The following is a 23,321-nucleotide window of genomic DNA, read 5'->3' as shown; positions in this document are numbered from 1 at the left end:
TGCACGAAATACCTGTTTGAAGAGTTGGCGTTGTGTCTCAGGTTGAAACTTAATTTTCTAGATCACTCAGTTGTGAAGTATGAAAGACCAAAAGACTGAAATGTGTAAATGCACCCCACAGTCATGATAACCATCTTAAAGTGGAAAATCAAAGAGGAAATAGAGAAGTTATAAGAAGGCCTAATGGAAAGAGGGGGAAAAAAGCTACACATTAAAACTTAACAGGCTCATTTTGCCGTTTTTCCACTGACTCGTCTTACAAACTTAAATAAAAACAGGATAACATGATTATAAAATCACAGCTCCGATGGAGAAAATAGGGAAACAAAATGAAAGGAATACACAAAACTGAGCTTTGGATCTTCATTGTATTTTAAGCAAACACATCCAGGCACAATGTGGAATAAGCATTACAGAATCCCCAGGCTTTTCCAACAAAGATGAACATCTACGATTTTTAATGGATTCCATTACGTTTGCCAAACCCTGTTTAAAAATGTTGCCATGTGATTTTAAAAAAAAAGTCAAAGGGATCAAAGAAAAATACACTGAAAGACAGATGCCTAAAGATAACTAAAATAGACAAAAACTCAATCAAAACAGTAAAAACACCAAAAATCTGAAAAACGGTGGGCGAGATGCAAAACGTAAAATCTCAAATAAAAGCAAAAACATGTTTAGTGCCGATTAAGTCTGTTAAGTGACATATAGCCACTGAAGCATCAGAGACACATTTTGTTCACAGCGAAGTAAGTTCAGTGTCGAAACAAGAAGATCCTGTCTGCTCTGGTTATAAAGAATACAGTTAAATTAAATTAAAATACATTTTATTTAATACGTCTACAGACTGCATGAAGGTTCTATCATCTGCCATCTGTTACTGGTTCATTTAAGTAAAAAGCAAAACAAACAAAAGGAAAGTTAAATTACTAATAACCTAAATTCATATACTCACAAACAACAATTCAAGAATTTGTTCATTCAAAGTAGCCTCGCTTTAGGACCGAATTATCCGTGTCTTTGGAAAAACATTTGCATCTCATAGTTGAGCGACTGTTTTAACAAGTCCTGCTTTTAAATGTGTACGATTACAATCTGAAGAGCTTCTAAAGACAATTTGCTCTATTTTGATTCAGATAAAACAAGCAAATAATAATAATAACAATAAAAACAATAATAATAATACTTCCTGAGAATTGCACATTATAATATAAATGCTTTAATCCACAGCAGAAGACAACTGAATAATTTAGTCAGCCCATCCAGTGAAATACAGAGCACAGAAAAGTGCTTCATTCATTAAACCTTGAATGTTTTAATGGCTCCGTAATTTACCCGATGCCCAAGCAAAGTCTTTCGGTCCTTCCGGCATGTACAGATCCATGTCAAGTCTCTTCAACTCTTCTTCACTGTTAACTGCCTTGTAGCGAAGCATTGACATGGCCTCTTTACACACCTCCTGAATGCGTTTGACCTTGTTGAACGGCAGCGTGCTGCGCCAAGCCTGGGACACTTGGGCAGCGTTTCTGGGGATAACCTCGAAAGCATTTTTCAGGTTGCCTTTCCCCTTTCCGTGGGTCATCGTAACTATCCAGTCCTCCATCTCTTTGGTCATCTTTAAACCTACAAAGTCATAAATATCACTGATCTCCTGAAGCGGGTGGCGTGTCACATCTTCGTAGCGAACCAGCTTGTAGCGACCCTTGACGAATGCAGGAGGGTCCTGGGTGGCTGTTTTGTTGATCCGGATGTGACTCTGGGAGATTTTCTTCATGACTTGAAACTGCTCCTCGGCTTCTGGTACATCTCTGTGCTCCAAGATGATGGCGTCGTCCATCTCAAAGGATAAAGCTGACTCCTCTCTGGACCTGTACACAGCCCGAGGATCTCGGATAAGATGAACAATGCGTAGGTCAAGATTGGGGTCTTGAAAGAGAGGATAAAGGGATTCCAGCTCAAAAAATCTAGTTTCTTTTAACACCACATGGCTGTAAACTTGGCAGGAATTTGTCGCCTTCTCAAAATCTAGACCATGGCATTCCTTTTGCACTCTTTCACGTTGCTTATCTGACCAAATGGTGTGAGGGAACAGACTGGCGGCGAGCACAGTGCCCGACTCTGATACCACATAAAGAAGGAGGAGGTGTTGCGATTTTCTGACATGTAGGAGTCCATCACTGAGAAGTCACACTGGAACACGCTCCGCATTAGATCCCTCACAGCCATCCGGAGAGTCTTCGCACCATAAGTCCTCATTGTGCTCCACACGTGCCACGCGGGCTCCATGAGATAGAAAACAGACGGGTGCTGGCTAAACACCTGACCCAGGAAGGATAAGCCCGATCGCCACGACGACAGCAGCAAAACGTGAACTTTGGGGTCAGCAGGAGGGGAGTCACAAGGGCTGAGTTCGTAGTACCAGTTGCAGAACATCACCACTCCTGCCCCTTGCAGGAGCACCAGGAAAATCAGAGAGTTGAAGTTCACTCTTGGTCTCATGTCTGGAGGTCGTTGTCAGCTTCCAGTGCAGGAGAACATCAGCATTGTTATTCAGTCTTTGGAGACGAATTCAACTGATTCACGCTGAAGCTGATCGACTTCCACAGGTTTGAGACGACTTTTCTGCAGGGAAAAAGGCAAACAGAAAAAAGAGAGATATTGGTACTGTTCTTAAAAATCAAATATGATGGCTTCTGACAAAAATTACAGAGAGCTCCTGCTCTTTATCAACCTCTAGGAAGTGCCTTAAGAGAGAAACAAGCTACAAAGCTTGAGCTTTAAAGTGTTGCTTTTGGAATATTTTGCAATAAATGTTCCCCCTGTGTTTATAATAAAGCATGTACATGTTTCCTCTGAATGGTTATTCTTCCAGCTTGGGGAGAACTTCTAGATCCGGTTGAAATAAGACACTCCCTCCTGTCAGCTCGTACTCAGAGACTCAGACAGAAATAAGGTGTTGCACCAGGTGAAGAATGAGTTAGGGATGCATTCAGAAGCAGTAGGAAAAACAAAGCTCCAAGCAGGAAAAAAGAAGTTGGTAACAAATTTAATGAAGTTTTATATCCAATATTGGAAATACTGTCAGTTAATCCCATATGGAATAAATCAATATCTATTTTAAACAAATATCAATATATCGCCTCGTCATTGGTTATATTTCTTAAAGATAGACTACTTTAAACTTTTCTAAGCTTCATCCCTGATCTGCCTGCTGATAGTTTTGGCCTTCATTATAAATCTTTATGTCTTAATTCACCCCAGGCAGCTGCGGATGAATGTAATATTAAAGAAACACTTAGGATTTTATTAGGAGCATTTTGCTGCCATCTGCTGGTCAGAGTGTGACTGACACCTGATGTGATTTTACAATATTTGGCTGTGTATAAAGGTTCAAAGTTCTTCATCGTCATTTGACATTTACATGTAATTACAGTTGTTTTTCAGGACTGATGGTCCTCTCAAATCAATAACAATCAAAATGGAAAAAAAATCACCATGATAATGATCTAAATGACAGCAAATGGTTATAAAACTCCATAGTAAAAATAGGGAACGCATTGTAAGATATTTGCTGTAAAGATGAATACAGTATTATGACAGCCACCAAATATACCACAGGAGTCAGGGCAAAAGATAAATAACTCAAAGAACAATCGGGTGAGGGATTATGAGGAGTTACCGACGAGGAGTGATTAAGATTAAGGTGCTTAAAAACTGGGGAGGTTGAAGGCAGAACAAAAGATCTGGGTTGATTAGATAATCAGGGGAGAGCAGAGGTCAGACTGAGGAGAGGGAGGGAGAGAGAGAGTACGCAGGGAAACAGGACATAAATCTAACATAAAACTAGACTAATAGAAATCTAACAATACAATTTAATAGCTGTAAAGTAGTGCTGCTACACACTCATGTACAGTAGGTGCTGGTATGCAGCTGAAAATGGCTTGCGGCCCACCATAAAAGAAAAGAAGAAGAAGAACTAGACTAACAAAGAATAAATTTAAACAAAAAAATAGACATAAACAGACATAACGAGAATCACTAAGAAGATCAGGAAGCCAGGCACAAGATTGATCTAACCAAACTGAGAAAGTAACACAAATTAATGAAACCATAATGACCAAGAAAGGACTGAACTAAAGTGAAACAAAGACATAACTGGTCTAAATTAAAGGGGGAACGCAGAAATAAGCTAAACCCAACCAGACAACCCAGGATCCTAACACTTCCTGTGTGCTTTCTCTACAGACTCTCCACAGATATAAACCAGTTAATATTTTATTTCTCCTCTGTACTAATCGATTTTTAGTACCTCTTGGAAGTTGTGGTTTGTTTGTTTAGGTTTGCCTCGCTTCTTTACTTATCTCCACTGATATTAGCATGGTTAAACACTGGTTAATTATTGACAAGATTCAATATAATCATTTGGTTTCAATTGAAGATGTTTTTCTTCTTTTTTTTTTTAGAAAGTGTTAATTTAAGGATCACTGAATACAGCAGTTTACCCATTGAATAGATTTTAATATGATACTTAGAATGATAATACACTCCCCCATTTAAAAATTAGAATATTGTTGAAAAATGTATTTATTTCAGTAACTCAATTCACTAAGTGAAACACATTATTTAGATTTTTTTTAAACACTGATTGATGTTTTCACACCTTTATTTCTCTTATAACACAACATCTAATATTAGAATATTACATCAGACTCCTAATAATACAATTTTAAAGCAGAAGGGTTTAAATGAAAGTAGCAACTGGCAGCATTTACTTTAAGTCTCTGCCTGAACATGAAGTGAAAATGGCTTCAGCAGAATTTGAGGAAGTGGAGGTGAAGCCATAAATCAAGATAACCTGGAGGGAAGAATGAGGAAAAATGGCAAAATCCTTACTCAAATACTTGTTACTCTGGTTCTGGGGTAAGGGTTTGATGCCTTTAGCAACGTGTCTTAAGGGGAAAAATCTCACAGTACTTCTTCATTTTAATGTCTTTAAGTGAGCAATTAATTACAGTCATTAACAGAACTGTAAATTAAGAGAAAATGGGGGCAAAATAAATTAATAAAGATAAAGAAACACAATGTTCTTGTCAAAAACACTGGATTTTTTTTTTTAAACTGAAAATTTGAAATTCCCCATGAAATTCCCCTCTTTGCTCATCATTAGATGCTTGGTCTTGTCTGAAAAGTGCCGCTCAGTGTTTCCTGGAAATCCAGTTATATCCACTAAAGCTCATATGTGACACCTCGTGATCTGTGAGATTTGACTAGGACGCTGTACTTTGCCTAAACTTAGTGATCTGTAAACAAATGAAGCTATGCAAAACACGTCCTTTTGCTTTTTTAAGATGAGCACATTTGTTCTGTGTCCTTCTGCTGTGGTTCTTGAAGGTTTATATTTTGTCATTTCATCGTAAATATTTAGCATTTTAATGTTTTTTTTTTTTTTTAGAAATTCAACATTGGGGGAATTTTTGAGAGGGATTAATATAATTAAAAAATAATAAGTAATCCTCCAGAGTTTTGCCCAAGTAGAAAAATAAATCGTCCTACTATTACATTATAGTGGTAAAGAAACATTTTTTAAAGATATTATCTATTCATTCATTTTAATAACAATAAATTCCTACCTTAAGTGTGTTTGTTATTTAACTGATGGCTCCCAGCAGCTCTCCTCCTCTGGACTGGGTGAACTGGTACTGGACCTGAACCCGCGGAGCTAATGGGTAGGATGGCTGATCAGCAGGCGGGACCACATCCGCTGCAGGAGGTGCATTGCTCTGCAGGTGGAAACCAAATGAGTTGGTATAAATACACGTGATTAAAATGTGAAGTTAAAGCTGCGGTGTTAACGAAAGGATTTAAAAAAAAACTTATTTAAATAAATTTGTATTCATCTTCCCAAATTTAGAGCTGCTGTAAACCTATACACAGTTTGACTGTATTTGCTTACCTCGCGGTTTCAGTACCTACTTTAGAGAACTACTTCTCGGCAGTTCTTGTCATGAACGGAGTTCAGCAGTTTATTCAGAGAAGTTATCTGCGCTCAGCGGAAGGTGCGCCGTCCCCGTCCCCGTCCCGCGCTGCTTCTGTTGGGTCCGTGTCCCTCCGTCCCGGCGGCAGCACCGGCTCGGTTCTTCTCACCGCTTCAACCTGCCGTCGCCGTCATCTTACTGTGGCTATGAGCAACAAAAACGACCCTCCCGGATCTAAAGTATATTTACAGACCGCTTGTGATGTGCCTTATTGTACCCTGTATGGAAGCTCATTCATGCCAAACAAACCCAGCATTAAAACACAATGTTTTCGGTCACACTGGGAACTTTGAAAGTTGAAAATATGATTGAAGATCCTGTAATTTTTCAAAAGCTGGTTCTCATGCATCATAATTAGGACTTTTAAAGTCAGGATTGTGACTCCTTTGACACTCTAAATTCGGACTTCTGATGTTATAAACATGAGATACAAAGTTGTAGTCTAAAGAAAAGTTTACTTTTCACTTACAATTAAGGAGGCTGATGTTGATCCCTCAGGGTACATTTTGGGCAGGTCGGCATATAAAGTTCAAGTAATTTTACAAAGTTTAAATTATGGCTTTTAATCTCATAAACTTGAGCTAGTGACATATTTATCCTTTTTGAAGTCAAAATGACAATCTTATTATTAGCTATAGCAGCATACCCGGCGGCTTTTGTTTTTCTTCAAGTGGCAAAAATGTACTTCCATACATTAGTGGATTTTTACCAATAGCTGCACTCACCTGTTCAGCTCCAGATTACCTGTATTGTCTCTTTGTGATAAATGAATTCGAATCATCTTCGCACAGCAACACAAAACCAAACACCTTGAACCTCTATTTTGCTTCAAGGCAAGCAGTGGGTGGACAGAAAATTTTAGTATTTACTCAACAAACCTTTGTGAAGGTGTAGGCAGGAAAACAAAACGTTGTTCATCACAGTTTTCAACATTACGTTATATGATGTTGTGGTACGGAAATGCCTTGCAATTTGTAAATAATATGATTATTCTCAAGTTATGAGCATAATTCAGACATTAAGCACAAATGGAGAAAACGTGGAAGAGCGGTGAACCCACGCATTGACTATTCATCCAAAAGGTCACGAAAGAACCCGATGCAATAAGAAGGAGACCTGGAGATGGCATAAATACTGAAAATCACTCCTGAATCTGACCAAAAAACAAAGCTAAAGCTCAACTCCTATTTCCTAAAAACAACTTGAAGAAACCCCAAAGACTTTTGGAAAAACATTTTATGGACTAACGTATCAAAAGTGCAACTTTTTGGAAGGTTAATACAGGTTAAAGGTACATTTTTGAAAATATATTGTTGAAACTTCCTTGAAAAGCCTGGGAATCCTAGTATTTAACAAGGTGGTGAACTGCCAAAACAGGGTTTAAAACCACCACTTTTAAATAAGTTAGATAAAACTGGAGCTTTTTTATACAGTCACTAAAGTTATACGCGTATAGAAGGAAAAATGAAGCTGTATCCACTGCGAAACATTAAGGAGTTTAGTATTGTTTGGAAAAATGGTGAAATCACGTCCAGACTGTCTGAGAACCCAGAAGAGAAACATGCGGCTCACATTTAACCTTTTGTTATCCAGAATGAAACACTGCAAACTGGCACCATGATTTAAACACAGTTTGTTTGTTTTTTACTAGATTTTAATCGACATACAACAACATACATTAAGGCACTAATTCTATAAATATATCCCAACAACATGTGCATGTTGTATCGGTACCAGACGGAGGAGCCCCTGGGCCAGAGAAGGCACTGGAAACATTTTAATTTAAGAAATTCATTAAGATGAAAGAAAAGCTGACAAAAAATTAAGAAATGAAACGGGCACAAATCTCAAAGGAGGCGAAAAACAAGAAATTGACATATAATCGCTCAGTATGATCATTAAACAACTTCAACAAACCGATCAGGAACATAAGAGTTAGTTTCTCAAAAACATTAATTTATAAAGCAATTATAAATTAATATAATTTATTTGTTTCCTATGAGAAACAAATAGGAGTCAAAACATTTGCAGCTACAACCATGAAACCAAAATGATGGAAAAAAAAGTAGACGCAACAGAAACTACTATTCAAAACACAAATAAATTAAGAGACAGGGGTCAGAAAGATCAGGGGTTCTTATAAAAGCCAAACATGTGAATCAACGTAGAGTAAAACTAAGTGACATCCCAATGGGGCTGTCTGTTCTTTTTAAATTCACAGAAAAAAAAAATCAGGCACTTGCACATATTTATTACTGCAACCCTAAGTTTCTAAAACTGAATTGCTTTTCTTATGTTGATCCCGTCTTTGGGGAAAAATATTGTTGATTCCTTTATGAAAAGAAAAAGCAAAAGTTTGCCCTAAAACGATCTCATCTTCAGGCATCTCGTCTCCAAATCAGTACACCACAACGAGCTGTGCTCTATTCAAGTTCCTCAGGAATAAAAAGCCATATTAGGCTCGGCGTTCTCAGGCAATATACACGTACCCTCATAAATGTGTTCCTAGGTCTGTCGCGATAAACAATAAATCAATTAATCGTACGATAAATTAAAACTATCGACCTAATTTTAATTATTGGCTTTGTCGTTTCTTCCGGCCTTTTTCTCTTTCTGTTGAAACACCGAATGAAAAAAGGCTCAACTCCGGTGCTCTCCACTGACCCTCCCTTCCTCATTTCCTTAGTGTAAAGCCCAGCGCACACTACAGGATCTTAGAGCTGTCGGCCGATTGTCGGCCCATTTTCAAAACCTGACAGGCCACACATTAGCCGACAGAAATCCTAGGTATAACGGTTCGATCGGGTTCGATCCTGCCGTGTGGTGTCCAACAATGGGCACAAAATAATGGCTACAAGTTCAGTGAACTAATTTTAAAACCAGGTATTAATCAATGCTTTACTACAATCTACCTGCAATGCATGTGGCTAGTGTCAGTCCTGACTGAATGAAAATCATTATAACCTATTTACATCACGTTAACGAAGAACAGCTGAAAAGTTACCGGGTTTATCAACTGCGGTAGCAATTTTGCTCCAACTCCTCCTCTTGTCATTTCTATATTCTTTGTGTATCTATCTTTGGCAGGAAATTGCATGTATTATTACTTAATTTCCATTAAATCAGTGTAAAAAGGTCTTCAAACAATATTATCGTTTATCGCAATAATTTTTGAGACAATTAATCGCTCAGCAAAATTTGTTATCGTGACAGGCCTATGTGTTCCTGCTCAACACTGGTCAAAGAACGCATTGATTTACACTAAATTACATGTGAGACTGGATGAGCGCATATCATTCCAATGTATACAAATTTAGGTAAATCAGATTTATCCGGTGAAACCCCTGGTTATTGTGAGAATCAAGTTTCTCCTCTAAAGCAGTAGAGAGACTCCAGGAATCGCTGGACCCAAGAATATTAAGATAAACTCTGTATGCTAATTAGTATAGGGTGTATGGAGACCATTTTGCTAAGGTTTGCATCATCATTTAAATAATATACAAATACAAAGGTTAGTGGGAAAAAAGTGGAAAGCACTGAAAACAAGTGCCATTAGTTTGTCTTCAAGCTCAATTGTGACCCTTAAGGAAGTCCTGTGAAATGCAATGGAGTGTAAACCCTGCATAGCTAACCATCTATCATAGAGGTTGTTAGGAACAAGGCTACATGTCAGTAAATTCTACTGAACCCTCTGCTGAGTCTTTCACCCCACTTTTACATGCTATACTGTCACGCAAAATAGCTGTAATTTTTATTCAAATCTTGAAGACAGGCAGTCTGAGGTGTCTGTATCTCACAAAGCCAAGCTTTACCAGCGACAGGGAGACCATTCAAGCTTGTTGCCTCTGAGAGGACCTGAAACAGGAGGCGTGATGCTCTAGCTGCTCCCTGTGCGCTGAGATTTAGCTGAAATCCAGCTGAACTCATAAGGTTCACGTGGAACCAGCAGATCTATGTCGAGTCTCTTCTGCTCTTTTTCGCTGTCAACTGTGCGGTAGCCGAGCAACGACATGGCCCCTTTGCACAGATCCTGAATGCGTTTGACCTTGCTGTGTTGCAGTAAGGTGCGCCACGCCTGCGACACCTCATTGGCATTCCTAGAGGTGATCTGGAAAGCCTCTTTCTTGCTGCCTTTCCCTTTTCCGTGGGTCACCTTATAGATCCATTCCTCCATCTGATTGGTCATCTCTAAACCGACAAAGTCATAAATATCATTAATCTCTTTCAGCGGGTTGCGTGCCACGTCTTCATACCGAATCATTTTGTAGCGACCTTTCAGAAACGGAGGTGGCTTCAGGATTGCTCTTTCATTGATGCGTACGTGGCTCCTGCAGATCTCCTGCATCACTTCGTACTGGACACTGGCTGCTGGTACGTTTCTTTGCTCCAAGACGATGGCGCTGTCCACGTCAAAAGATTTGGCTGATTCCTCTCTCGACCGTATCACGGCCCGCGGGTCTCGAACGAGGTGAACGATGCGGAGGTCCAGGTTTGGGTCTTGAAAAAGGGGATAAAGCGACTCCAGCTCAAAAAAACGAGTTTCTTTTAAAACCACATGGCTGTACGTGTGGCAGGCCTTCTCCACCTTCTCCAAACCTTGAGAATCACATTTCTTTTGGCAAAGAGTCTCATTGCTCATGTCACTGCGCCGTGTGAGGGAGCATGCAGGAGGTGAGCACAGTGCCCGACTGTGGTGAAACATAAACAAGGTGGACATATTGTAGTTCTCAGGCATGTACGAATCCATCACTGAGAAGTCACACTGGTACAAGCTCCGCATTAGATCCCTCACAGCCATTCGGAGAACTCGTGCACCAGGTTTCTCTATTTTGGTCCAAACGTGCCACCCGGGCTCCATGAGGTAGAAAACAGACGGGTGCTGACTGAAAACCTGACCCAGGAAGGATGAACCTGATCGCCACGACGACAGCAGCAAAACGTGAACTTTGCCTTTTCGGGGAGGGGAGTCGCAGGGGCTCAGCTGGTAGTACCAGTTGCAGAAGAGCACAACTGCTGCCCCCTGCAGGACAACCAGAAAAATCATAGTGTTGAAGTTCACTCTGAAGCGGGGACTCATGACTGCAGGTCACTTTAAGCTTCTGAAACAGACAAGGAAAGAAAAAGACAGGTTTTTATGACAGCAGGTCCAAAAAGCCAACATTTTTATTCATATATGTTCTACCTCCTTTCTCGGGTTTATGTCTGACAAGGCAAAGTCCATTACACCCTACGGATTCAGAGTCTCTATTGAACCCTTAATCGTCACACCCAAAACGCTGACATGTCAGACAGGTTCCATGAGGAACACAAGACACCTCAGGACATTTAATTAAGAAACCACCTTGACAAAACTAGTGGTCTCTGCTTGCTTGTAACCATGTTCAATGGACTGAATTCATATTGTGCATCTCTCTGACCATTCAAAGCGTTGTACAATATTACCACATTCACCCATTCACACTCCAAAAAGGCAGATGTGGCCAATATGAACCTCAAAAAGTGTCACATTATTCTTTTATAATACTTACTAATAGAAGTGAAGGTCAAGAGTGTCAGTCTTTTTCGTAATAAATAACTGCATGGCTCTACAAAATAAAACCCATTATCAAAAAGGTTTACAGCTACATCACATTAGGTGTGCAAATGTTGTCTGATAGTTTATCAATAAACAGTGTTTCAGTATTTGTGGATTCACCTATTGGTGGGTTTTTCCAGATTGTTCAAAATGCTTATCAACAACATTTGAAAGAAAAAGCAGGTTGAGAAGCTGAAATACTTCGGCTCCGTGATGCTTGACAAGCCACTGGCTGGCCAAGACAGCAAAACACCAGAGAAAATTTGAAACATCATCTAACTTCAGCAACTAACATTCCCTTGTTGAACATAAATGTTTGGGTTTGTTTTAGTTATGCAATCAACTCTCTAGCTGAAGAGGAAGAGGATTGTAGAAAAATCTTTCGACTTTACGCATCAGGAAAAAAAACATTTCATGTGGCATGCACCCAAAAGAATGGGTTGGCATAACTACTAGGACAAGTCTTGAAACACCTGCTGAGTTTAGAACATGAACATTTTTCTTCAGGCTGAAAAACAGATTTATTAATGACGTTGATGTGAACTAAGTCATGCCAGATTTAAGCTGTTATTTTTCATTCTTTTAAACTCTTCCAAAACGGTGCTGCCAGAGTCCTGACCAAAACCTGACCAAGCATGATGCTATACAGCCTCAACAAAACCCCCTGAGCCATATGTGACAACAGTGGAAAAGCCAAATTTGATTTCCAAGCAGGGGTGAACTGGGATAATCCAGAATTTGATACCATCTCAAGCCACCACCAGCGAATTAACGCAAACCACCAAGACTGAGTTAAATTAAATCGTGGTTGGAACAAACAGCTGCCTGGAGACTACCACTTAACTTTGCATTGAAATAAACTGAAATATTTCATATCATGCAGTCAAGAAAAAAATAAATGTAGAGCTATCCTCAAATATAGTTTCAGCCAGGCAGAAACTACAAGAGAGAGTGGGATGAAGGGCATGGATTGGTTTTTATTAAGTTGGATCTGTCACATGAACCACATAGCCCCACTATGCCTCCACCTTAACAACAACCTAGGCTGTTGGAAGAAGGAAGAAGGAAGAAGGAAGAAATACATTTTCTTCCTTCCAGTAATAAAGCACTTCAAATTTACTGATTTATGGACACTTATTTACCAAAAAACTGCATCCGTTTTCTGAAGTCATGGAGAAAATCTTGTCTTAATCTTGTGTTTCCACAAACTTTACCGACTTTGGTCAAATCTGAGGAAACTTTTCCAAAACTTTGAAGCACCACATGTTTGCACTTGCAATTTGTAGCTTCTTAAACAGTATTGCACGAAACCTGACACGTTAAATGCTACAATATGGGGCGTTCAGGAGCGTGACACTAGAACCAACAGTTGTATGAAGACATATCCACATGTTGTATCATTCCCCAAAATGTTGTAAAAACAAATCCCCAAACGCTGGACATTTGCAAAATATGACAAGTTGCATTGAGCAAACCTAAAAGGAAACCGTTTCACTCTTTGAATGTAATCTTGTGTAATATTTGAGGCACGTAATACACTTCTTTAACTGACTATGCTTAGATGCCCTCCTAAGTGCCTGTAACAAATCTGTCCTGACATTATTAGAGCCTTCTGGTGGTGAGAATCTGATTCTAGAAATGCTCGTTCTTTGCCTGATGCTGATTTTTTTGTTCACCTGATTGACCATTTGACTACACTACATCACAAAAATGAAATAATTGACATGCCATATTAGTGACCTGTTTGCATACCTTTTAAGTTATTTTAGTGTAGAATGACCCTCATTAGCAACATTTAGTTGTATCAATCGTAAATTGTCTACCATGCAACCCTGTCACAGTGTCATAGATATAGAACAATCTCAGAAATCAATTATGAGTTTCACCCTTTCAGAATAAAAGCACTCGGTAGGCTGCATGCTGCTCTTTCCTCATTCGCGGTTGTTTTTGCACAACATGATGAACAGTTTATTTACAATCGGCTTATTAAAGAGTGAGTATAATACAGTGAGTCAGCAACTTTAATCACAAGCAGTTAAAAAAGAAAGCGAGTTCCTTACAGGTGAGTCATTAAGGATGACTTGCACACAGACAGGATTTTTCCGTCTATCTCCTAAAAATAACTTTTACCGAACTCAATGTTTTCCACACAAACTCACCCTGTCACAACAACCCACCTTGTCTTACATGTAATTTTAATAATGTACTTAGAATGTCATTTATAACCTTCAAACATCTTTACAGTTCAAAGTTGAGAAAAATCTTAAGTATAGTATTTCTGTAAAATCTGTAATATAGAGCAGTGGTGTACTACAACATTAGAGGATACCTTATGCTGACATCAAGATTGTTAACAGTTTCTTTGTGTTGTTATAAAGGTTTTGGAAAGTCCCCATTGTGCTGCAATACATCACTACACAATCATTCCCACGAGGAAGGAATGTGCACAAATTGTGCCCAAAACAGGTTTCGAAATCTTACTGTAAATGTCTAAGGATGATCTATCTTTCTGTTAATAGAATAACTTTTACAGAAAAGTTAATCTATTATCCGTCTCTAAGTTGTTCAGATTTAGTTTATCTGAACTAAATTACGATTCAGTAACTCAGTCTAATCTCTAGCTGTTAGATAAGGTATTCGGAGTTCATCCTGATCAGATAATTGTCTTAACATGTTTGTTTCAGGTGAGGAAAACACCGCTGCAACAAAACTTGTCCCTACAGCCTTATATCTGCAGAAGATTAAATATGTTACCATTACAAAAATACAAAAAGCTGAGCTTGTTACATTTTACTTGTTTGGCACAGATTTACCAAAATATCAATTGCTCTTGCTTGTTCCTCAGTGTTGTTTATGACATGTTGCTCATCTCATCTATGTAACAAGGCTAACAGATACACCCCTTCATGTAACTCAATACAGGCCCCAGGGTTAAATAACCTACTTTTAAATAGTATGAAACAATTCACATCCCACACTGCTCCAAAATACAATTAGAGACGTCCATAACTAAAGCCCAAAATACAATAAGAAGAGTAATTTAAGCAACTGAACCACCAAAACTGCAGGAGTTTGAACACTGCCCAAAAACACAAAAGGTGTTTGGTGAGGGATTTATAAAAAGACATTCATGAAACATTTGATAGTTCTTGAAACAATTGGCTTGTTGTTTTTAAGCTTTATAAATTCAAAAAGCAAGAAATAAAACGTATTAAATTCTAATTTTCACAGATCATCATTAAATCGTATTAGATAACTGGAAGATTTTCACAGTAGTCTCTTAATCGATCCAGTGCTTTTTCAGAAAACTTGACTGACAAGAAGAATAGTGCGTGTCTAAATTTGTAAAAGGAGTTACGATAAACTGGAATGACTCATTCCCAGACAAACGCATGACTGTAAAGTTCACAATGTACCCAAGAACAAAACCATGTGATACTTCTGACATGGTTTGCGACACAATGATTCTTATCTACATTGGCTTATTTCCAAGTGTCACTGCTCTTCATGCACACGTTTTAACACGTACTCATTCCTTGCCTCGGCTGAATGGATCTCGTAGTAAAACTGCGTTACAGTGCTTAACCATCTGAAAGCCGATTTCATTCACAAAGAAGGAAATCTTGACTGTCCTCAAATAACTTATAGTTTGAAAACCTACCAAAAATATTTCTATAGTGAACTCCTTTAGTTAATGTAAAAGGCAACGATTAATTCTCAAAGTATGCAAAATAATTTCATTCAGTTTGGTAAATTTCAAGCCCAGGTGATCATACAACGGTGCCACCTGCTGATTATATTTGGTAGGTGTGGCATTTTCCAGACACATAGTGCCATTTTATAGCACAATCAAGCAACTTTGTTGTTATAAACATGCTATACATATCAAACATAATTTAAAAGAAATTTTACTTTGCAATTTACTGCCTTAAAATTGGCCTCTGTCTTTTTAAGAAGCTCCTCTTCTTTCCAACCCTCCGCCTTCAGCACGCCGTCACAACAATGTCTTTCCATCAAGCCGTTTACAAACGTTGTTAGGAGCTTTGGCCTCAGAAGTAGTTTGTATGTTAAGCTCAGCAGACTCACATTCCCTCAAAGTGTTTGCTAACGACTGCAGTTGACATATATTACTACATATATATTATTATATATCAATGGGCTTTGCTTTGTGAGACCAAGTGTGTTTGCATCCTGGATGGCTGTCAAGGCAGATCCAACGATTCCTCAAACATGCATAAAAAAAAATCAAAGCAACACTTCAAGTATGTTTTTGTTGAGGGAATAACAATAAACATGACTTAAATCTCAAAAAAGTCGACATTACATAATACCCCCACTTTATGATATGAACCGTTTCAGTGCTGACCATGATTAATTCCCTGTGCTATGCAGACAAAACCTGACCAGTTTTGTTTGTTTTTGCCATCTTAAATGCCTATTTGTAATGAAATTATAATCTCAACAGTACACTGTTTCTGTGATAAGGCAGGAAATTATATAAAACTATAAACAGAGAAGAAGGTGGGCCATGGAGAGAGATACATTCTGCTAACACTAGGAGGCAGCAGAAAAGGAGAACCATTTATTTCTTTACATATACTGTCGATCCCTCTCTACTGTTACACAACACTAACATATCTGCACACCCCACACGTCCTGGACATGTAATGTTTGGACTTTTACCTCCGGGTTGGCGCAGTCAAGATTATAGCGCCAACACAGCGCCAACCTCCGGGTTGGCGCTGTGTTGGCGCTATAATCTTCTTGCAGGAATAAGATGCCACAGAAAAAGTTTTGTTCTCCAGGCTGTCTCTGTGGTGAACACAATCAACACCTTACAGTCAGTATAATCCGCTATTCAGCTGTGAAGCAATACACTTATTTGCACCATTTTAACCTGTGTTTTTAAAGGCAATTATACAAATATTGGGTATACATATTTACATATTGTTTATTTAGTTGTTTATATATATATATATATACAGTACAGACCAAAGGTTTGGACACAACTGTGTGTCCAAACTTTTGGTCCGTACTCAATACGGACCAAAAGTTGGTCCGTAATTGAATTCAATGTGTCCTAATTGAATTCAATTATATACTTTCTAATTCAATTCAATGAGAAAGTGTGTCCAAACTTTTGGTCTGTACTGAATACAGTCTGTACTGTATATATACTGCTCAAAAAAATAAAGGGAACACTTTAAGTGTTAAACACCTGTTTAAGTGTTCCCTTTATTTTTTTGAGCAGTGTATATATCTAATGACCTTAAGCAGGTGAAACCACAGTCAAATTCTGTGTGCAGTGATTGGAGCCAAAAGAGAGGAAGTAAAGTTGCATAAACTATAATCAAATGTTGATTTTTCTAACAATGCTGAACTCCTGATGAATTGAATCAGATCAAAATACAATTTGACACTTCCTATTAGTCAACAAAGTGAACATTTATTCAAAACAAGTACATTTTCACCTACTAAAGTTACTTGGCACACTAATAGAACATTGGAACATTGTTTTTCTTTTTTAAACATTTGAACTAATTTGAATAAAATTTGACTGCAATGTTTGATCAGTTGGATCAATTGGAATGAATGTAACTGACTTTGAATCTGGTTTTATAAATTGAATTGACTTCTTTAAGTGCCAAACCGTCAGTGTAATAAAGACAACAACTGGTTATACTGGTGTCTAAAAAAAATAAAACTTTAAAAGACATTCAGAAGGATTCTCTACCAGTTCCTGCTACAACGTGGACTGATGCTGTTGCAAACCCTGTCCAGTGTTTCACTTTGCTTGAAGCTCTACCCCTGTGGTGCTTAAATGAGATGTTAGGTCAGCTGAGTTCTGCCTCACTGAGTTTTTAATGACCTGAAATCATGTGCCCAGCTGGACGTTTGAGCTGATTTATTACAGCTCTTTGTGTATTTAACTGCTTATTTAAAAACCAAAAATAGTCAGTGTTGGAAACTTATCAAAAAGATTTACAAGCATAATTAAAAGCATTTTTTAAATTATGACAGCGGTTGTGAAGAAGCCATGGTGCAAAGGAGATTGTTTTTTAACTCAAAGATCATCTTAACATAGATCTGAACAGAGATGTAGAAGAAGTAAAAGATCGACATTGAGTTGTCTTTAAAAGCAGATATCTTGGTGCATTTTAGGCTTTTTTTTTTTACTTACCAGAACATAAAAACTAAGCATGACATCCTTCATTCAGTTATGTCTGTAAAGGTCATACCGAGACACCAACAATTCCTCAAAAATATATTCTTCTCCTAATGTTTTCAGCTACAGTCACGTCATTTTTCATCTTAGCGCTTCAGTCTATTTATTGTTGAGTTGAACTTTCCATCTCTGTCAGATTTTTGCAGATTATACTTCACCAGCTAAGTTAGCCCTGAGCTTAAAATATCAACAACACCCTAACTTAGAGCAGAAATATTCTGCAACAACAAACGGAGCAAAGTCTGTATTCCAAGAGTCCTGGGCCATCCTACGTAACAGGTGTAGTTTATTCATAAATAAGCTTGCAGACAAGAACAATGTCATCAACAAATGGCCAACTTTCAACAAAAAAAAAAAACTTAGTTACTCTGCACATCTAAAAATAAAATAAAATAAAACCAAAGAGCTTCACTTTTACTGTACCTTGACTTTACTTATAACAAAGTGGGTTTTAGTATTTTACTTGAACATTAACTTTGACTTATTCTCTTTGATTCGTTTATTGGAAAGAAAAAGCCAAAATATAAAATTTTTTCCTAACAATGAGTGTGAAATATCTTGCATTTTAACCGTTGGGAATGACTAGGCCAGAGTGCTGGCCTGAAGCTGATAAGACAGGAGGGAGCAGAAATTAGGGTGGAGAAAACGAGGCCAACAGCCCCAAAGACCTGGAGCAAATCACCAAAGAAAAACCATCAAAGTGCCAGCAGGAACATGCAGAAAGCTTTTCAGGAATTTCAGAAGCATTTCATTGCTGTAATACTAGTAACAATTTTTCCATTAATCTGTGTGGAAGTAATTTTCAATGCTAACCTTATTTTGTTAAAATGTAAATAACCAGAAAATTGATATTGTAAATAACCAATTGAAATTTTTACATTTTCTTCCTGTTGTTTGAGAGTTAGTTGCCTGTTGCTTTTCCATAGAATCAAATTTCTTGATTGAATTTAAATCATTAGATAATAATGATAATAATAATAGATAATAATTTGGGGTTTAACTGTTTTTTTTTTTTAGCTACAATAGCCATCCAAACCTTCACAGAGCATCAAAAATGGTTTGACCTGTTGCCAGTTTGAGACGACATTATTTATGTTATCTTAATAATTAAAGATTTCAGTCTGATAACATCAATATATTTCTCAATACAGACAAACCATGGCACAAGCAAACTAAAACGCTGCTTTAGGCTCCCACGCCAGCAGGAAGACCCCCAAGAACTCTTCACTCATCTCAAAAAGTTTACGTTTGTCTGTCCTCTGATTGATCCAGGTCAACAACTTACAGTAGGTAAGGGCATCTGTTGCTTGCAGAAATTTAACTGTTATAGAAGAATGTTTTTCCCTCTTGCGCTTGGTGAAGGCGGACGCTATTTTCCTCTGCTCCCTCCCTGCCCTGTTTGTTCTGTTTTTGTCCCGTCTTTTTCTCTATTTTTGGAACCTTTCTTTGCACATCCTCCAAATCTACAAATTATGGATCTGGTCAACCAGTCTCTCAATGCAATTGATCAAATTTTCTCTACGAGAAGACTGGACACAATCTCAGTCCTGATTGGGAACTGAGATGGATCAGTGAGACTTTATGGGAGATTGAAATTTATAATCTAGACATTCTGTATCTGAATTGGCTTTTCCAGTGTTGCCTTGGAAAGGCTTCATATTTCCAATCTCCTTGAACATAATGCTCCTTCCCACCTCACCCGCTTCTGTTATCCATGCAGCTGTGGAGCTGAGCGCTCCCAAGGACATCAAGCCTTGATAACAACATCATATCAGACTCATGCCGGGAGGCTGAGCAACGTGGTTTCATGGCCCTGTGATGTCACCGCCTTCACTCATGTCTTTGTTTTGTCTGAATGTTGCTGTGTGCCCTAATGTGTCCTTTGCTCTTTTTATTTCATTCCCCTTTATTATTATTTAGAAACTGTGGAGTACTCACTTTTAACCCAGAAAAGGAATTAGATTAGTCACTCTTCAGCTTATTATTTTAGAAACTGTAAAGTGCTCTCTATTTAGACCAATATTATGCATCTTAGATTAATTTTTGGATTATTATGCAGAGAAACTCCTATTACTGCAACCAGAATTAGAATTAGAACAAACTTAGAATCCAGGAAAAAAAATCTTCCAGAACAGGAACATTTAGTTTTTATTACTTAGAAACTGTGGAGTACTCATTACTTTTACAAATTTAGAGCATACATAGGAAGTCCAGAAAATACTTACTTGCACTTATCTAGCAACCCAGACGTCCAGAGGATATTTACTTATTTACACTTATCTAGCAACCCAGACGTCCAGAGGATACTTACTTATTTACACTTATTTAGCAACCCAGAACAGGGATTAGAACAAACTTAGAATCCATAAAAACTACCTTAGCAACTACGTTTTAGATACTCTTCCAACCCAGAAAAGGAATGAGACCAGAGGATATTTACTTATATTTATCTAGCAACCCTGAATATGAGTATCTAGTTTATCTAGTTCATATACTTTGGATCAACATTATTAGAGTACTTTTTAGACTCCAGTTCTTCTAACCCAGAAGATACTTAGCAACCCTGAACAGGAACACCTAGTTTACTTTCTTTAGATCAACAGTAGATTCTTTTGCTCTTTCTTTTGGTTTGTTATTTTGTTTGAATTTCCTTTTAATTCATGTAAAGCACTTTGTATTGCCTTGTTGCAATGAAAATGAGCATTATAAATAAAAGTACCATTACCATTACTGGATAAAAAGCCATTCTTTAAAGAAAGTAGTAATAATCTTCATTGGCAAAGCCCTGCAGGGGACACAACAAACACATGGATACAGGTACGCCAGGCAGATGGGTCCAAAATTATAGTCTTTGTTTAGTCATGCATAACGGTAAGTGTGGCAGAAAAGAAAGTCTGCATAGAACTGTATAAGAACCATTCCTTAGATCAAACATGAACTAGAATAATAAACTGTAAGAGATAAGAAATAGCTTTGACTTCAACTAAGATGTATGGACATGCGTTTTCAGTTTGCTTTTAAAAACATCCAAACTTCCTTTTCCACAGCTGAGGGCCCCAATAAGAAAACAACTCCTCCATGTATGTTCTAATTCTCACACCAAGCACCAAAAGCAGACTTTTCCACAATACCTGCTGAGATTATTTAGAGTTTTAGATAGCAGTAAAAAGCACCTTGAATAAATTCAATGTTTAAAAACAGTGTGATGTGAGCTCGCTTTCTGGGCCACTTCTGCATCTTTGGGGCCGAGCCCTGAAGTGGAGCTAAGGTTATTTTACAAGAACCAGAAAGCAGGACATTACAATATCTATTCTACAAGCTATAAAATACACACTACAGTCTCTACATTGAACTAGGAGAGAAACTGTGACAGTTCTTCAACTAATAAAATGTATTTTTTGTCACACATAATATATGGTGGTTTCACATAATGTGGTTTGTTTCAAGTTTGATTCAGGAATTATTGGGCTGAGCTGAATGAATCATTGCCGGTGTTTGAAGCAGGGCTGCGAGTTTGTCTGTGATAACTAAAACTGATTTCGCTAAAGGAAACTCGGAGCTATCCATAACTTAACATCCCGATTAGGCAACACAATCTGGGTCACGAATGTCTCTGTATCCCCTCACTAGTCCGACACACTCGAGCCCAGTTGTGTGCAATATTCAGCTTATAAAGCAGCCTGGACTTATCTATTAGGTTAAACTTAAAGAAAATATACATGTGTAAGTTTTTTTCCTGTCTGTTTCTGTTAAAGGTTAATTACTTATGCAATTAAGTTTGTTTCCTCGTCTGCAATGAACCAACTCAAGGGTCGGAGTGAGGACGGGAAGAAAGTGGCCAAAGTTGATGTATTCAAACTCATTTAGAACAGAATGAGAAGAAAAACAAATCCTACCTTTAAAACTATTTTCCCGTCGTCTCGCTGTCTTCCAGCGGGGAGTCGTCGCTCGGGCCACCGCGTCCCCAAACCCCGCGGCGCTCCCTGCCGCTCTCCGCCGCAGCAGACCACCAGATGTACGGACAAATGCCTCCCGCGGCCCTCTGGGGTGAAGAGCGGAGCTTTCTGAGACGTGTCCGGTTGCTCCGCCGTGCTGAACTGCATGGGCAGTGGGCTGGGCGGAGGCTGGTGGGTGGGAGAAACAGGCGGGTCCCTGAGGCAGGGATAACTGTCCCCAAACCGGGGTACAACACGCAGGTAAGGAAGCCGACAACCTCCAACAGAGTTGAAAGCTAACGTCTCGTGGGCTCGACGTTGCTAAGCAACCTTAAAACCCAGCTTCCAGCGTTTGCTAAAGAGCCTCATGACCTGGGCTGAGACACACCAAATGCCCTGCTGCCATTTTTAATTTTAGGTTAGAAAAAAAAGATATTTGTCTCTTCTTAAAAAGTGTTCAAGGTCCAATGTTCCAAAAACAACGGGAAGTTGTCCAATGATTACAAGTGCTGTAGCCTACAACCTGTTGTTTTAAAGTGTTCTACAAATAAAATTGACATTGACAAGTGTCAATTTTGTACTGCATAATGAAAATGCAAACTAGTTCCTTTCAGCACAAGGACGGAGGGTAATTTCAAAAGAAACCGGCTATTCATAGAGTGCTGGATCCTGGAAAGTTTAGTGTTGCTTTGAAGCATAAGACTATATTGATCCCACAGCAGAAACAGGCAAAACAGCCTGTAGAGAATGAAAAAAAAAAGAATAATAAAATAGGATAGAAATTAGAGTGCTCATATGTACAAAAACCTGATTAAATAATAGTAAAGTATTTGATTGTTAGTTATTTTGTTCTTTTCTTAGTTGGATCTTGAATCTGAAATATGCAATATTGCATTTTTCATGGTTGAGTGATCCGAGGTGAGATTTAATTGGCAGCAGTGGAGAAAGAAAATGGAAGAAGTGTTTACAACTTACCTGACAACTTTAATATGTTAGTGTCTTAAAATTATTTTCTTTTATGTTGTTGAAGTTAAAACAATCATCTACTGAAATGCTGAAAGTTAATCATTTTCTATTCACATTATTATAGAGGGAATGCTAAGATGAAGCCTTATTGGAAGACAACTCCAAGTACCCACAATAAACTAATTAAAGCCCATTTGCTGAAGTATTGCTCAACACTATGTGCATTTTCACAATAATGAACAATTAAAAATCTGAAAACCATATGTAACAGAGCTCATTGTTGCAGTGTATTTGTGTCCGCTTCTTCACATCATTATTTCTCTTTCTCATTTGTTTTTACGGTCAGTTACTACTAGCAGGCAGGAGAGCAGATAATACGTTTCACCTCCACTCAATAGAAAAAGAAGGCCAAACGCTTCTAGTTACATGTAGGTAACAGCCAAAGAAGTTCACATTCACTGTTGATGAGAACTGCAGTGGCGGCTGGTGCTAAAAAAACTGAGGGGGGCGCACACAAACAAACAAATGAAAAACAAACAAAACAAATCTTAAAAAATAGCACTATTTGAACATGAATTTTGCCC

General features: G+C 38.2%; 2 protein-coding genes across 4 annotated transcripts; both read right to left on the bottom strand.

Moving 5' to 3' along the window:
* Positions 1 to 349: 349 nt before the first annotated feature.
* On the bottom strand, positions 350 to 8,720 carry LOC114149741 (carbohydrate sulfotransferase 6-like). Its single transcript, XM_028025793.1, is given in 4 exon segments — positions 350 to 2,040; positions 2,043 to 2,622; positions 5,631 to 5,780; positions 5,974 to 8,720. Coding segments are annotated over 2 exon segments (1,182 nt in total). The 5' UTR covers positions 2,500 to 2,622; positions 5,631 to 5,780; positions 5,974 to 8,720; the 3' UTR covers positions 350 to 1,315.
* A 1,069-nt stretch (positions 8,721 to 9,789) lies between these two features.
* On the bottom strand, positions 9,790 to 22,144 carry LOC114149947 (carbohydrate sulfotransferase 6-like). Of its 3 annotated transcripts, XM_028026092.1 has the most exons (4): positions 21,733 to 22,144; positions 16,340 to 16,422; positions 10,308 to 11,134; positions 9,790 to 10,223 (listed from the first exon to the last, which is right to left on the bottom strand). In XM_028026092.1, exons 3-4 carry the CDS (start codon positions 11,110 to 11,112, stop codon positions 9,913 to 9,915), a joined length of 1,116 nt encoding a protein of 371 aa, XP_027881893.1. In that variant the 5' UTR covers positions 11,113 to 11,134; positions 16,340 to 16,422; positions 21,733 to 22,144; the 3' UTR covers positions 9,790 to 9,912. The 3 variants fall into 3 exon arrangements, with proteins under 3 accessions (XP_027881893.1, XP_027881874.1, XP_027881884.1); XM_028026073.1 differs by having other exon boundaries at positions 9,790 to 11,134; positions 21,733 to 22,143; XM_028026083.1 differs by lacking the exon at positions 16,340 to 16,422 and having other exon boundaries at positions 9,790 to 11,134.
* Between the last annotated feature and the right edge of the window lie 1,177 nt (positions 22,145 to 23,321).

Source organism: Xiphophorus couchianus, chromosome 2, assembly GCF_001444195.1.
Source record: "Xiphophorus couchianus chromosome 2, X_couchianus-1.0, whole genome shotgun sequence".
NCBI lineage: Eukaryota > Metazoa > Chordata > Actinopteri > Cyprinodontiformes > Poeciliidae > Xiphophorus > Xiphophorus couchianus.
This window is presented reverse-complemented; position numbering and strand designations above follow the sequence as displayed.